This window comes from Ochotona princeps, chromosome 33 (genome assembly GCF_030435755.1).
Source record: "Ochotona princeps isolate mOchPri1 chromosome 33, mOchPri1.hap1, whole genome shotgun sequence".
Classification (NCBI taxonomy): domain Eukaryota; kingdom Metazoa; phylum Chordata; class Mammalia; order Lagomorpha; family Ochotonidae; genus Ochotona; species Ochotona princeps.
Window position 1 is genome coordinate 1,389,191 of NC_080864.1, and position 15,481 is coordinate 1,404,671.

At 60.2% G+C, this 15,481-nt stretch overlaps 1 protein-coding gene across 1 annotated transcript; it reads left to right on the forward strand.

The window, feature by feature from the left end:
* The first annotated feature begins 2,714 nt into the window (after positions 1-2,714).
* On the forward strand, positions 2,715-15,209 carry IL12RB1 (interleukin 12 receptor subunit beta 1). The gene is made up of 16 exons (XM_058658067.1): positions 2,715-2,802; positions 4,315-4,374; positions 5,842-5,968; positions 6,896-7,059; positions 7,466-7,605; positions 8,649-8,682; positions 8,951-9,082; positions 9,253-9,335; positions 10,075-10,321; positions 11,564-11,746; positions 12,240-12,377; positions 12,808-12,963; positions 13,535-13,669; positions 14,026-14,122; positions 14,382-14,463; positions 14,881-15,209. Exons 1-16 carry the CDS (start codon positions 2,739-2,741, stop codon positions 15,199-15,201), a joined length of 2,163 nt encoding a protein of 720 aa, XP_058514050.1. The 5' UTR covers positions 2,715-2,738; the 3' UTR covers positions 15,202-15,209.
* Positions 15,210-15,481: the final 272 nt, after the last annotated feature.

Genomic DNA, 15,481 nt, shown 5'->3' on the forward strand with positions numbered 1-15,481 from the left:
CACGCCCACCGGGAACAGGGCACGCCCCTCCAGCAGCACCGCCCACCCCACCCCGCTGGCATCTCTGGTTTCCTGCTGGGGTCACCTGAGGCCCAGCAACGGGTCAGGCCACCCATTTCTCACCTCACACCCCCCAAATGCAGCATCTGCTGATAAAAACACCCAACACTTCCCTAACGAATCAAGACATCCGATGTTGACTGTTTTGCAACACAGGAAGACAGAGCGATCTCCCATGGGCTGGTCACCCTCCAGCCCTCCGAGGGCTCCACGCAGTCTCCCACACGGGTACAGGGTCCCAAGGCTCTGGGCCGTCCTCCACTGCTTTCCCAGGCCACAGGCAGGGAGCTGGGTGGGAAGTGGAGCAGCTGGGACTTGAACCGGTGCCCCTACGGGGTCACGGCGCTTGCAGGGCGAGGATGAGCCTTTTGAGCCATCACACCAGCCCTGAAGGGGTCTGGGCTGCAGTGGACATGGAACCCCAAGGTGACTTGGCGCTTGGGGCGGCACCTCTAGAGAATCGGGGTCTCCCAACCTCTCCATGAAGGGTGTATGTGATGGGGGAGGAAGTTTTGTGGCTGTACTTGTCACGATTTCCGGCCCCGGGTGACCCAATCCTTCCTGCTCAGCCTGCTTGTGAAAGTGGGGCAGCCCTGGGTGGGGCCCGGGGTGAGGGGCCCTGGGAGAGGTGGGGGAGGGAGCGGCAGCCATGGGGAGTTGGGGTGGCTCAGAAGGAGCCTCAGGCCAGACCTTGGTGTCCCCCAGTACTCACACCCCCAGCATGGCTCCCCAGTGCCCAGAGAGAAAGCTGCAACTTCTGCCTGGAGCTCCCCCTCCCCCTCTCCATCCCCCATCCAGCTCCCCCTCTCCATCTTCCCAGCTGTGGAGCCCCCAGCCCCAACATCTTATTCAAATTGCAGCTCCAGCATCTCCTCCTCCAGGCAGCCTGCCAAGCTTAACCCACCGCGTCCTGCAGCCTGTGTGTGTCCCAGCGTCCAGCCTGGACCCCGAGGGGGCTTGGCTGGGATGTGTCCCTCTCTGCATCTCCCTCTGTCCATGTGCCTCAACCCCTCCATCTTTTCTTTCTTCCAAGGATTGTTTTCAGGGTGGTGGTGGTGGGAAAAGGCCGCAGGGGGCCACCAGCGATGCTAACTGTCCTGGCTGGTGGGAGGGCGGGAGAACCTGCAAGGGACCCTGCCCTCCTTGGTCCTGGCTACCACGCACCCATGGGGCAGGTTGGTAAAGGGAGCCTTGGTGGGCAGTGGGCAGCTGGGGTAGCATCTGGGAGAACAATCGAAGGGGCACGTAGGTCCAACCTCCAGCACACCCTGCTCCTTTTACCCTGTTGGGGTGCGCGTGGGGGTGTGCCCCACAGGCCAATGAAGGACCTTCTCTGTACGCGGGGTCATGGGGCCACTGTGCCCGCGGTGCCAGCCCCAGGACACTGCCCCTTTGTCTGGCAGCCCGATGAGGTCACCCTCTAGGCGCCTGATCCTGGGGGGCCAGTCCAGCTGCCACAGGGGCCCAGGCTGGGGGTGGGTGGGAAGGGGGAAAGGGGTCTCTGGGTCTCCCACGTGGGCGCAGGGTCCCAAGACTTTGGGCCGGCCCCTTCTGTTTTCCCAGGCCAGGATGGGAAGTGGAGCAGCCGGGACATGGGACATAGGTGGTGCCCCTATGGGATCCCAGCGCATGCAAGCATTTAGCCACTGAACCATTGCATCAGCACCTCCCCACCCCACCCCCAGTTCATTTAAGGCAAACAATTAAATAAATAAACAACTTCACAAAAATTGCATCACCCAGAATTGACCGAAAGCTAAGAAATCCTCCCATCTAATTCTAGGTTTTGATTGTCCCCCGAAAGCAAGCCTCCAGCTCAGAACCCTCCTCCTCCTCCTTCTCCCCTCCTCTTCCCCCTCCCCTCCTTTCCTCTCCCTCTACCCCCTGCAAACCACAGTTCCCTTTCTGCTTCCTGGCTGCCAATCGGTCTGGGTCGGACTTTTCTACAAAACAGCTCTCGCATGCGTCACCCCCTGGCGCCGTGATGTCATGGAGGCTCACGCGGGGGGCAGGGGAGACCCCTGTCTGCCTCCCCTCAGATATGGTGGGGTGAAGGGTGTGGGCACGTGGCGTTAGGCCAGGAGACTGCAAAGAAAAAAAAAAAAAAGGAAGCAGAAATACCAATGTTTGCTTTGAGCCGTGGGATCCACACCTAGGAACCGGGTATCCCTGGGCTGTGACGTGGGGAGGCGGGCAGTCTGGGGTGGAGGAGGGCACAGCATCTCACCCAGGGCTGTCTTACCAATGTGCGCAACAGAATAAATCTGCAGCTGGCCAAGACCGAGAGCGCAGAAAACTCGGGCAGCTCTGGGGCCTTAAAAGTGTGACTGTGAACCGGGACCCCCTGAAGCAAGGCCAGACAGGGTCCTGGAGGTGGGGGTGGCGGTCGGGGGTCCAGGGCTGGGGGCGGCAGGGTCGGAGGCCTCACTCAGAAGCAGCACTGTCCCAGCATGGTTTTGTGGTCGAGGTGAGGCCGCCGCCACCGAGCTGCCTTCCTGGCTGTCTCTTTCGCTTTGACTTGTCCTGGGAGGTGCTGTGACACTTTTTTCTTTGGAGGGAGTGGTATCTTTTTTTTTTTTTTTTTTTCCGGTTCAGCTTCATTGCATGCTGGGACAAGGAATGGGGTGCTGAGACCTCACCCGCAGCTCCCCGGGACTACGGCTGCGTGCCCGAGGCTGATGGGGACATGGGTGGCAGTGTGGCGGCTGGCTCTTTTCTTCCTCCTGGTACCAAGGCAAGGCGGTAAGTGCCACCTCCTCTGCAGCCCTCTTGTAGAGTGGGGGCTGTGTGTGTGTGTGTGTAGGGTCAAGAACTCAAAGCTGCACCTCTGTCTTTCCCTCTATTAAATGGAAGATCGATGGCTATGTTTTTTTTTTTTTTTAATTTGGGGGGAGGGGTTTTCAGACTCAGTGACATTAAGTGACATGATGGTAACCAATACTACTAGTCCCTTCTGGTCTTTTTATTTTTAACAGAAAAGCATATTTACAGAGAGCAGAGACAGAGAGAAAGATCTTCCATCTACTGGTTCACTCCCCAAAGGCCACAATGGCTGGAGCTGAGCCGATCCGAGCCAGGAGCCTCTCCCGGGTCTCCCACGCAGGTGCAGGGTCCCACCAAGGCCGTCCTCCACTGCTTTCCCAGGCCACAGGCAGGGAGCTGGATGGGAAGTGGGGCAGCCAGGACTTGAACCAGCGCCCACATGGGATGCTGGCGCTTGGAGATGGAGGATTAGCCAGTTGAACCAAGGCACGGGCACATAGGCATTTTTCCCCCATAGACGTTCTTATGTACGCACAGAAGGGGCCTGGCCCCTATGCATAACTGAGGTTGGACCCTGATCCAGGCTCTGCCGTTGCTGCTGTGTGACCTCGGGTCACTTCTTAACCTCTCTGTGCATGGGCTTTCCATCTCTGCCATCCAGGAATCAGCAGGATGCCGGCTCCATACACTGTAGTGACACAGGGCACTGCTGGCCCTAGTGCAGCCCAGCGCTGAGCAGGGGGACGGGAGTCCTGGGCTACTTCAGTGGCGGCAGGGACCAAGGGATGACTTGATAGCGGTAGCCATGGATCGACAACCCTGGCAGGAGACCCTCAGCATCCAGCGATTTTCCAGGATAAGCAGTGGAACCCTGGAGGACATCTTTGTCCTCTCAGGGTCCTGATCTGCTCAAGGGGCTTGGGGTGAGTTCCTCCAATGTTGGGTGACAGTCCTTGCAGCCCCTCCCTGCCTCTCCTGGCTGCAGACTTGAACTTGCCTGGGTGCTGCTGCTCACTGGGGACCTGTCCCCAGTCCTGGCTGCTGGTGGGTGAGCCAACTCGATCAGGCTTTCTCCTGCCCCTATCCCGGCCCCCATGCTGGTCATGCTGTCTCCATTTCTTCCTCAGGCACCTGTTTCAGGGCTGGGGGCCCCTCACTCATTCTGTTTCTCTCCGTGTCTTTTAGCCCTTTCCCACTGGGAAGACATCTCTATAGAGACTCCCAACCATGTATCTCTCCCCACTATCGAATTTCTATCCGATCTCCAAGGGCTACCCAGTGGTGGGTGGACAGATAAATGGATAGACAAATGGATGGATAAATGAATGGGTGTGTGGGTAGATTGGTGAAAGGTGAGTGAGTGTATGGGTGGATGACAGAATATACACGCTCACAGATTACTGGGTGGTGAGTGGCTGGGTAGATGATGGCCGGGGTGCAGGTCCCCCCACATAATAAAGGACAGGATGACCTCTCTTGTTGCCTTTGCAGCCGACTGTGGACACAACAGGTGCTGTTTTCAGGACTTGCCGTATCCAGACACAGATTCAGGTGTGGGCAGCTTCCTTATTCTGGGATGAGGGTTATACTGGGCTCCACCTGTCCCCCTCCTTGGAAATTTCTGTCCCAGCCACCTGCATCCTACAGCCCAGACTGGGTGGGGGGGTGGCGCATGAATGGGTGGGCTACCAATGATTGGCTGGTGGGCAGGTGAGTGGATGGATGGATGAACGGACGGATGAATGGGTGTGTGAATGGATGGGAAGATGGATGGATGGGTGGGTGGGTGGGTGGATGGGTGGGTGGATGGGTGGGTGGATGGATGGATGGATGGATGGGTGGGTGGGTGGGTGGGTGGATGGGTGGGTGGATGGGTGGGTGGATGGATGGATGGATGGATGGGTGGGTGGGTGGATGGATGGGTGGGTGGATGGATGGGTGGGTAGATGGATGGATGAGTGGGTGGGTGGATGGATGGATGGGTGGGTGGATGGGTGGGTGGGTGGGTGGGTGGATGGATGGGTGGGTGGATGGGTGGGTGGATGGATGGATGGATGGATGGGTGGGTGGGTGGATGGATGGATGGGTGGGTGGATGGGTGGGTGGGTGGATGGATGGATGAGTGGGTGGGTGGATGGATGGATGGGTGGGTGGGTGGATGGATGGGTGGGTGGATGGGTGGGTGGGTGGATGGGTGGGTGGGTGGATGGGTGGGTAGATGGATGGATGGGTGGGTGGGTGGGTGGATGGGTGGGTGGAAGGATGGATGGATGGGTGAGTAGGTGGATGGGTGGATGGATAGATGGGTGGATGGATGGATGGATGGATGGGTGGGTGGGTGGGTGGATGGGTGGGTGGATGGGTGAGTAGGTGGATGGGTGGATGGATAGATGGGTGGATGGATGGATGGATGGATGGGTGGGTGGGTGGGTGGATGGGTGGGTAGATGGATGGATGAGTGGGTGGGTGGGTGGATGGGTGGGTGGAAGGATGGATGGATGGGTGAGTAGGTGGATGGGTGGATGGATAGATGGGTGGATGGATGGATGGATGGATGGGTGGGTGGGTGGGTGGATGGGTGGGTGGATGGGTGGGTGGATGGATGGATGAGTGGGTGGGTGGGTGGATGGGTGGGTGGAAGGATGGATGGATGGGTGAGTAGGTGGATGGGTGGATGGATAGATGGGTGGATGGATGGATGGATGGATGGGTGGGTGGGTGGGTGGGTGGATGCGGTGAGTGAAGGGTGGGTTGATAGATACAATCCCAGTCTGTTGGCCCACTGGCAGGTTCAGGGTTAATTGGAGCAGCCCCTTCCCCTTGGAGCCTCAGCTCCCTGGTAGCATCCCCAGAATACTTTGGTTGGTCAGTGACCCTGAAGGAGGAACTGGGGTGTCAAGACCAGGAGGAAAGGTGTTTGGGGCAGAGGGCAGCTCAGCATCACAGAGCTTGTGTCCTGGGTAGGCATAGCAGAGCAAAGATCATCTTCCCCTCTCTCATCTGATCCCAAATCCACAGGGTCTCTCCCAGGCTCAGCCACGGGCCCCAAGGACCTGAGCTGCTACCGGATCCCCGGCGAGGGCTATGAATGCTCGTGGCAGTATGAGGGGCCGGTGGCCGGGGTCAGCCACTTCCTGAGATGCTGGTGAGGATCTTTCTGGCCCCCCCCACCCCGCCCTCACCCACCAGCCAGCCCTGTGCATGTCTCTCCTCTGCAGCTGTGTGGCCAAGCTGGGTCAGGACACCTACCTATGACCTGGTTTTTCCACTCAGAAGGGATCACTGGGAGAAAGGAATGCAGTATCTCAGGGTGGGCGGCTATGCGGGTCCCAGTAGCCATTCTTTCACCTTCACCTCTTCATTTGTTCATTAACCCTTCCGTCCACCTATCCACACACCCACCCATCCGTCCATCCATCCACTCATCCGTCCATCCATCCACCCACCCATCCACCCATCCACCCACCCATCCACCCATCCATCCATCCACCCACCCATCCACCCATCCGTCCATCCATCTACTCATCCGTCCACCCATCCATCCACCCACCCACCCACCCATCCATCCACCCACCCATCCACCCACCCATCCATCCACCCATCCACCCACCCATCCATCCATCCACCCATCCATCCATCCACCCACCCACCCATCCATCCATCCATCCATCCACCCACCCATCCACCCACCCATCCACCCATCCATTCATCCATCCACCCATCCATCCATCCACCCATCCATGCACCCATCCATCCATCCATCCACCCACCCACCCATCCACCCACCCATCCACCCATCCATCCACCCATCCACCCACCCATCCACCCATCCACCCACCCATCCATGCACCCACCCATCCTTCTACCTACACATTTCGTCCTTTCCTCTGTGGCCCCTCCTGCTGGGAATCCCGGGGGACCCCTACATTTCCTGCCCAGTTCGATCCCCACGGGACCCCGCCAGTAAAAGCTGTAAGAAAAAGCTGCCAGATGTGTCGCAATGCACCAAGTCCAGGTCAGCTTCTTGCCCCTGGGGTGCCCTGGACCTCGTGGGTCTGTCCTGCCTCCCCAGCCGCCAGCGCTGCTGCTACTTCCCAGCGGGCCCTGCCACCGGACTCCAGTTCTCGGAGCAAGACGGGGTGCACGTGCTGGAAGACGTCACGCTCTGGGTGGAGTCCCGCTCCGCTAACCGGACAGAGAAGTCACCCAGCATCACCCTGAAACTCTACGCTTGGGGTGAGTGCCCCATGCTCCCCCTAGCTCCAGCCTTTGCTTCCTCTGGTCTCCCACGTGGGTGCAGGGTCCCAAGGCTTTGGGCCGTCCTCCACTGCTTTCCCAGGCCACAGGCAGGGAGCTGGGTGGGAAGTGGAGCAGCGGGAATACGAACTGGCGCCCCTATGAGCTGCTGGCACTGCAGGTGGAGGATTAGCCTGTTGAGCCACAGCACTGGCCCCAGTTGTTAATATTTTAAAGATGCCATCAGGAACAGGGTTGGCTGCCAAAGTGTTGAGTCTAAACCGCAGCCCCGCGGGCTGAGCGGGGACTCGTTGCGTGGGAAAGGTTTGAGGGGCTCAGCTGCTGGCCCTGGGGGAGGAGACAGGGGCGTCAAGGCAGTCCTGCCCACACACACTTCTCCTTGCAGTGAGATATGACCCCCCTGAAGAGCCCTTCAGTCTGCTCCGGGCTCCGGGGCAGCTGCAGGTCCAGTGGGAAGCCCAAGGCCAGCCGGACGGCGTCCAGGTGCAGTTTCGGCGGCGGACACCCAGCAGCCCATGGATGTCGGTGCGTTTTTCTGAGCCCCACCTCCCTGCCCCACTCTGTCTGCGCCCTACACCTGCGGGCTCCTTCCTCTGAGGCCAGTGCCTCCTCTTCCAGGCAGCCACCCATCCTTGCCCGTAGTCACTCTTTAAATTCTTCAGTCATTGCCTTTGTAGCCAGGGCAACGTGGGGTGGTACAAGAAAGCCCACGGGTGACCTGGTCCCCAGAGGGGGCTCCTGGCTTGGGGGAGACAGGACCTCCAGACTGAAATGTGGCTTCTAGGATTATCCCACAGACATAGCTGCCTCAGCTTGGGACCCACTTCCCCTTGAAATCAAATGTGCACTCCTCATACCTCGGTGTGCCCATCAGGGAAATGGGTGTGAAGTAGGGGCCTCTGACATCCCCATGTTTCACATTTCTGAACATTTTTATCTCAAAAGTGAGGGAGGCCACAGCCACCTGCTGGTTCACTCCTCACACGTCACAACAGGTAGGGCTGGGCCAGGCCGAAGCCAGGAGCCAGGAGCCTCTTCCGGGTCTCTCACGTGGGTGCAGGGTCCCAAGGCAGCCGGGACAAGAACCGGGCATCTCATCTTGTAACACAAACTCCAGTGCTGGTTTAAATGTCACCAACCTTGTTTCCTCAATCCCATCTGGGATTTCATGCTGCCTTTCACAAAATTACACTTAAAAATGAAAAACTGGGGGGCTCGATCTTTAACCTAGTGGCTAAAGTCCTCACCTTGCATGTGCCGGGATCCCATGTGGGCACTGGTTCGTATCCCCGCTGCTCCACTTCCCACCCAGCTCCCTGCCTGTGGCCTGGGAAAGCAGTGGAGGACGGCCCAAAGCCTTGGGACCCTGCACCCGCGTGGGAGACCCAGAAGAGGCTCCTGGCTCCTGGCTTCGGATTGGCTCAGCTCTGGCTGTTGTGGCCGTTTCGGGAGTGAACCAGTAGATGGGAGGTTTTTATCTCTGTCTCTCCTTCTCTCTGTAAATCTGTCTAACAAAATTAAATAAACACCTTAATGCAAAACAACCTAGCAACGTTGTCTCCTTCCAGGGCGACTGCGGGCCCCAGAGTGACAGATCTACAGGTGAGAGTAACAGCGATGTGCATTTATTGAGCACCTACTGTCTGTGTGTGGGGGGAGTAGGGAGGGCTGAAGAGGCAGAAGTGGGTCAGGTGGGAGGCCCCGTGGACACACTCCCCTCCACACCCCAACTTGCTCCTACGCCGTCCCTGTATACAGTCGGAGTCTAACATGTGCACAGCAGGTCCATTTGCAGCACCAAGCCAAATGCTGGGCCCAGTCCAGGGACCTGATATTGGACACCCCCTCCCCACTCCCCGTGTCACTGTAGAGTCTTGCCTGTGTCCGCTGGAGATGGACGTGGCTCAGGAATTGCAACTCCGACGTCGCAGGTGGCTCCTGGGGTCGGGGACCCCTGGGGGTCCCTGGAGCAGCTGGGGCAGCTCCATGTGCGTCCCCCCTGGTGAGAGAGTATGCAAGTCCTGGGCCCCAAAGGGAGGGTGTGGGGGCGTCAGCCCCTGGCCCCCGTGCCCCTGCGCCCTGCTGGTCTGTCTTGGGGTGCTGACGCGGCTGGGGTTCCACATGGCAGCCACCACCCATAACGCGCTCTCCACGTCTTCTCTCGCATCGCAGAACGCCCCCCGCAGCCTGAAGTGCGGCTGGCCGTGGAGCCGCTGCGAGGCGATGGGAAAAGGATCCTGACCGTGCATGGCAAGGTAACGGGCAGACATTTGGGAGAATTGGGGGCTGGGAGCAAGGCGCAGGGATTAGCGCTGAGGTCGTGGGGCCGTGGTAGGTGTGTGAGCAGAGGCTGGCAGCTGGCACCTGTCTGACGGCGGGTGGGGTGGGATGGGTGATACCAGGGCAAGGCCAGAAAGGCAGTGGGACCCGACTTCTCTGAGAAGACGTTCAGGACGGGCTCACCGATACAGCCACTGGATTTGTTGAGAAAGTTTAGCTTATTTCTTTGTAAGGCAAAATAACAGGGAGAGAGATCTTCCACCTGCTGGTTCACTCCCCAAATGCCCGCAACAACCAGAGCTGAGCCAATCCGAAGCCAGGAGCCAGGAGCTTCTTCCGGGTCTCCCACACGGGTGCAGGGTCCCAAGGCTTTGGGCCGTCCTCCACTGCTTTCCCAGGCCACAGGCAGGGAGCTGGACGGGAAGTGGAGCACCAGGAACTTAAACCAGGCACAAACTGGATGCACATCCCGCCCAGCAACCTCCCCTTAGAGGCAGGTGATGGTGCATGCCTGGACCCCTGCACCCACGTGGGAGACCCTGATGGAGCTCCTGGCACCTGGCCACAGCCTGGCCCAGCCCTGGCTGCTGCGGCCATTTGGAGTGTGAATCAGCAGGTGGGCGATCTCTCTCTCTCTGTGACTTGCAAATACAAATTAGTGAATTTTTGACTATAAAAGGGCTTGGGGTTTGCTGCCTCTTCCTCTGCCACCAGCCACCGCCGCTGGCACTGCCGGAGGGCTGCCGGGACCTGGAGGCCCGCGGCGCCGAGGTGACCTACTTCATACACCTGCACATGCTGTCATGTGTCTGCAAGGCCAGCGCCACGAGGACCCTCCGCCTGGGCAAGAGGCCGCTCCTCTCGGCGGCCGCCTACAATGTCACCCTCCTGACCCGCGATCGCTTTGGCACGAGAAGCAGCCCCGGCCAGACCTGGCACATCCCAGCTGACACCCACACAGGTACGGTGGGAGGGAAGCTGCGCCCCATCCCACCCCCAGGAGCTGGACTGCGAGAAGTCGCTACTAGACTCACGGCCGGACATGTCAAGTTCAGAATTGTGTGAAACCTATTGGATCTGCTCAAACGGTAGAGAGATGGAGAGATCTTCCACCTGCTGGCTCACTCCCCAAACGGCTGCAGCTGCCAGGACCGGGCCACACTATAAACCAGGAGCTACTTCTGGGTCTCCCACGTGGCATGACAGGTGCCCAAGGGCTTGAGCCATCCCCTGCTGCCTCCTGGGGCATACGTGTGCAGGGCAATGACAGGACAAGCCCTCCAGGCCCTCCGAGCGCAGGTACGGCCAGCCACGCCAGGCCTGATGGCTGCCCCAAATAAACACAGTAACACCAACCGCATGAACGTATGATCCGCCATCTGCTAGCCTTTACAGGGCATCTTGGCAAAACGTGGTTCACCGGAGGGCTTTTTGCTACCCATACCCATTACACGGGCGAGATCATTGAGGCTGGGATGGGGGTCGGGGGGAGCTGCTTTCAGGGGCTGCCCAGCAGTGGCTCAGTCAGGCCCTGATTTAGGGTTTGGGTCTCAGCCTGGCCCAGTAACCTTGGGCCCATGGGGGTGATGAGGGGGGCCAGTGCTGCAGCATAGTGGATTCAGCCACTGTTTGCAGCACCAACATCTCATATGGGTGCTGGTTCATATCCTGGCTGCTCCACTTCCCACCCAGCTCCCTGCCTGTGGCCTGGGAAAGCAGTGGAGGACGGCCCAAAGCCTTGGGACCCTGCACCCGTGTGGGAGACCCGGAAGAGGCTCCTGGCTCCTGGCCCAGGCTGTTTGCTCCTCTTTGGGGAATGAAGCAACAGATGGAAAACTCTTTCTCTGTGTCTCTCCTTTCTCTGTAAATCGGCCTTTCAAATAAACCAGTCTTTTTTTTTTTTTTTTTAACCACAATGTCCGTTACGGTGTGGGCCTGGTGTTTACAGTCAATGCTTAACCCAGGGGAGTAGCCAGCCAGCCTCACCGTGGGAAGGCGGAGGGGCGGGCATGTCCTCGTGGCTCTGGTGTTGATCCCACACGCCGCCTTGCCTCCGCAGTCTGGCCAGGAGCGTCTTCACACTTCCACTGCTGCCAACCCCATGCAGGGAGGAGGTGCAACGAGACGGGCGGGGGTGGCCTTGGACGCAGGCTTCAGCCCTGATGGCTCGGTCGCTGTCTCTTCTCCCTCCACCCCCTTTCAGAAATAGGGACCCTGAACGTCAGCATGGGGCCCCAGGGGACCATCCTGACTTGGCCAGCCCGTGCCCAGGACACCACGTACTGCATTGAGTGGCGGCTGCAGCGCCAGGGGGCAGGCCCGGCCGGCTGCAGGCTGACAGAGGCCGCTGGCGGCGACCCTGGTCCCACTGCCAGCGCCGGCATGGGTGAGGTGCCATCTGCTTCCCCTGTCCCTTCTCAGCACACCCACCTGCCCCAACCAAGACCTGCACGGGGGACCCTACAAGACAGGGACAGGCTGGGATGGGGCCCCCCTCCATCCCATCCCACAGGTTATGCTGTGTCTCTGGGCTCAGTTCCAGGCTGGGTCACAGGTATGAGTCGCACCTCTCAGGGTGAGAAACGGGGTGACAAATTAATGAGGCTATTAGCAGGTGACACCCAGGCAGTCCTGGCTCCCTTACTTTCTGCCCGGAGCCTCCTGCAGTGGCAGGGGGCGGGGGGCAGTGTCAGTCTGGACCTCAGACTACGGGAGCATAAAGGTCTGAATAGATACAAGAGGAGTGTTGGGGGATTAAGCAGAGTGACCTGTCTAGGAAAGGCATTTTGGAGCTTGGGCATGGGTGAAAGGGCTTTACAGCATGGGTAGGAGTTTTCTGGCAGTTGTATTAGCTGCCTGGCCCTTGCCTTTCCTCCCAGACACAAACAGCTGGACACCAGGTGCCGGGGACATGGAGCAGGAGGACTGTTACCATGTCATGGTCTTCGCCTCTGCCCACCCGGAGAAGCCCACCTCCTGGACCACAGTCCTGTCCACTTATCACTTCGGGGGCAATGGTCAGTGTGTGGCCTGGGCAGGGGTGTCAGTGGGAGGCCTGGGGGTGGGAGGTGCGCAGGGAATTACCTGCCGTGTGCAAGCCAGCCCTGGGGGCTCCGAGGACGCCTGAACATGGTTGCAAGCATCAGGGCTGGACCAGACTGGAGCCAGGAGCCTCTTCCGGGTCTCCCACGCGGGTGCAGGGTCCCAAGGCTCTGGGCCGTCCTCCACTGCTTTCCCAGGCCACAGGCAGGGAGCTGGGTGGGAAGTGGAGCAGCCGGGACTCGAACTGGTGCTTTGATTATGGGATGCCCTTACTGCAGGCAGAGACTTTGTCTACCGTGCCACAAGCACAGCGGCTCAGCCATCCCCTGGGCACGGCACGCCCGAGGCTCAGGACAGAGGGGCTGACCCGGCTGTGCCCAGCTCTGACCTTTGCACCCATGGCAGCCTCCCTGGCTGGGACCCCACATCACGTCTCTGTGAGGAATCACAGCCATGACTCGGTGACCGTGGCCTGGGCGCCGTCCCCGCTGAGTGCCTGCCCCGGTGTGCTGAAGAAATACACCGTGCGCTGCCGCGACGAAGAGAAAGGCAGAGTGTCAGGTGGGTGGCAGGGTCAGGGCATGAGTGACCGTCACCATGGCTACCGTGGTTCAACAGGCTTGTCCTCTCTGGGCAAGAGCCAGCATCCCATAGGGGTGCAGGTTCTAATCCCAGCTGCCCCACTGCCCACCCAGCTCCCTGCCTGTGGCCTGGGAAAGCAGTGGAGGACGGCCCAAAGCCTTGGGACCCTGCACCCGCGTGGGAGGCCTGGATCGGTTCCACTTTGGTGGTTGTAGCCACTTTGGGGAGTGAACCAGCAAATCTTTCTGTAAATCTGCCTTTCCAATAAAACGAATAACGATTTTTTATTAAAAAAAAAAAATCAGAGGATGTCTAGGCATTCAGGAGACAGAATTCCCATCAGCTGGCTCATTCCCCAAACACCCACAGGGTCAGACAGAAAACGTCCAAACCTGTGCACTGAGATGTCAGGAGGAGCTGGTGGTGGGGTGGGGCGGAGGTAGGGTGAGGTGAGGGGCTCCCCTCCTGGTCCAGCGTGTGGCCCCTCGGCCCTGCAGGGGTGAGGAGAGGGGTGTCTGACGGCCCCTGCCCTCTCCCTGCTTCCCAGCAGAGCAGTCCCAGGACCCCACGAAGACGCAGCTCACGCTGCGTGGCCTGCGTGCGGGCGCAGTCTACTCGGTGCAGGTGCGGGCGGACACGGCGTGGCTGCGTGGTGCCTGGAGCCCGCCCCAGCGCTTCCGCGTAGGTGAGTGCGTGCGCCTGGATGGGCGGACATGCCTGCCTGCTGTGATGTTCCCTGCCGGCCCCACCCGTGACCCACTTTCAGCCCCAGCGCTCAGCCCTAGCTGGCCCCCTGGCCCTGCCTCCCCACCTCGTCCTCCGCCTCCCTGTCCTTCCCTTCCCCAGCGCTCCACGTTACACCTTCCTCACTAGTTCCCAAACTCCTACTCAGCCTTCAAAACCCCATACAAAAGCTCCCTCATCACGAGGCCATCCAGGCCTTGGGTCTGAGCCGTGGAACAGGTGCATCCCCCGACCCCCTGCTGCAGTGGGTGGGTGGGAGGTCTCTCCCCCTCAACCCCAGCTCCTTGCTCCTTCTAGAAGTCCGGGGTTCCCCTGTGGCCGTGGTCTTGGCCTCACTGGGAAGCTTTGTCAGCGTTCTCCTCCTGGGCGTCGTCGGGTACCTGGGCCTCACCAAGTAAGCCTGCGTCCCTCGCCCGGCCCCTGCGGGGTCCCCAACATGAGTGGACACCGGACTGGAGGGTGTCCGCTTCATGGAGTAAAGCGAGGCTCCCAGGGCTGGTGGGGAACCCAGCAGTGTGCGCGGGGTGTCACCTCCAGCCCCAGCCGCCTTCCCCGGGTGTGGCAGACTAAGACATGAAGCTACAAAGTGACAGTTCAGTGGGTTTTCACCAGTCCCCTCCCCCCTCTCCCTCCCCCTCTCCTCCCACTCCCAGGGCTGCCCAGCTCCTGTGCCCGCCGCTGCCCACCCCCCGTGCCAGCACCGCCATCCAGATCCCCGGCTCCCCAGGGCACCAGGTGAGCACCCCTGCATCACGTCCATGGTCCCATCTCATGGGTGCACCCTCTGGTCCGAGGTTGGGGGCTGACGGGGTGCTCCTCCGAACTCTTGCCATTGGACGGAGGGGGCGCACCCTGGTCTTCCTCCAGCTTGTCTGGTTCCCCTGGCAACCGCAGCCCACAACAATCTCAGGGCCATTGCTGATTGGTTCAGTTTGCATCACAGGCTCACCCCTGAGCCAATGCCTGAAGTCCAAGGGCCCTGCAGGATTGTATGAAGCTGAGAGGGAGCCATGGCCAAGTCCATCTGCGTGAGGGCGCAGGGAAGCCAAGTTCAAGTTCACAGAGTTCTCAGGGTTTTCAGCACTCAGCCAGCAGTACCTGGGCTGTCCCTGTGTGGACCAGCCATCAGGGTCCCACCCTCTCACTCTCCAGCCTTGGCTGTGGACCAGCCCAGAGGACTTCCCAGAGGAGGTGTACCCACAGCAGGCCCTAACGGTGCTGGAGCCGTCATCGTGGGACACAGGAGAGGTGACTGAAGCCTTGGAGGAGAAGCCAGAGCCGCCCTTGGGTGCTCCCCATCTGGCTCTGGACGAGCAGCCCAGGACACAGCCACAGGGCCAGGTGGGGGGCCTGGGTGCCCACGGGCCAGGCACGCATGGGGCTGCCCGTCTCCCACTGCTCCCCGGGGTCATCCTGCAAGGTCCCCCACTCAGGGACCCCTGGTGGACTTGGGGACCCGAAAGGGACAAATAGACCAACTGACCTGGTCTGCCCCTGCCCCCGCCCCTACCAGGGCTGGCCTGTTGGACTGTTGTGACCCACAGAGGCCCAGAATAAATGGGTGGGTGGGTGAGCCTGAGGTGGGAACCCCAGAAACTGGTGGGACGGAGGGGAGGATGAGCGTCCGAGAGGCCGGGTGGCTGGAGGGCAGCTGGACTCCCCTGAACCCCCAAACACTGACTCAGCGATCTTCAGCCAACTCGCCCCACTGTGGCCACCAGATGGCAGCATCGGCGCGTGTTGGTCCTGGCCA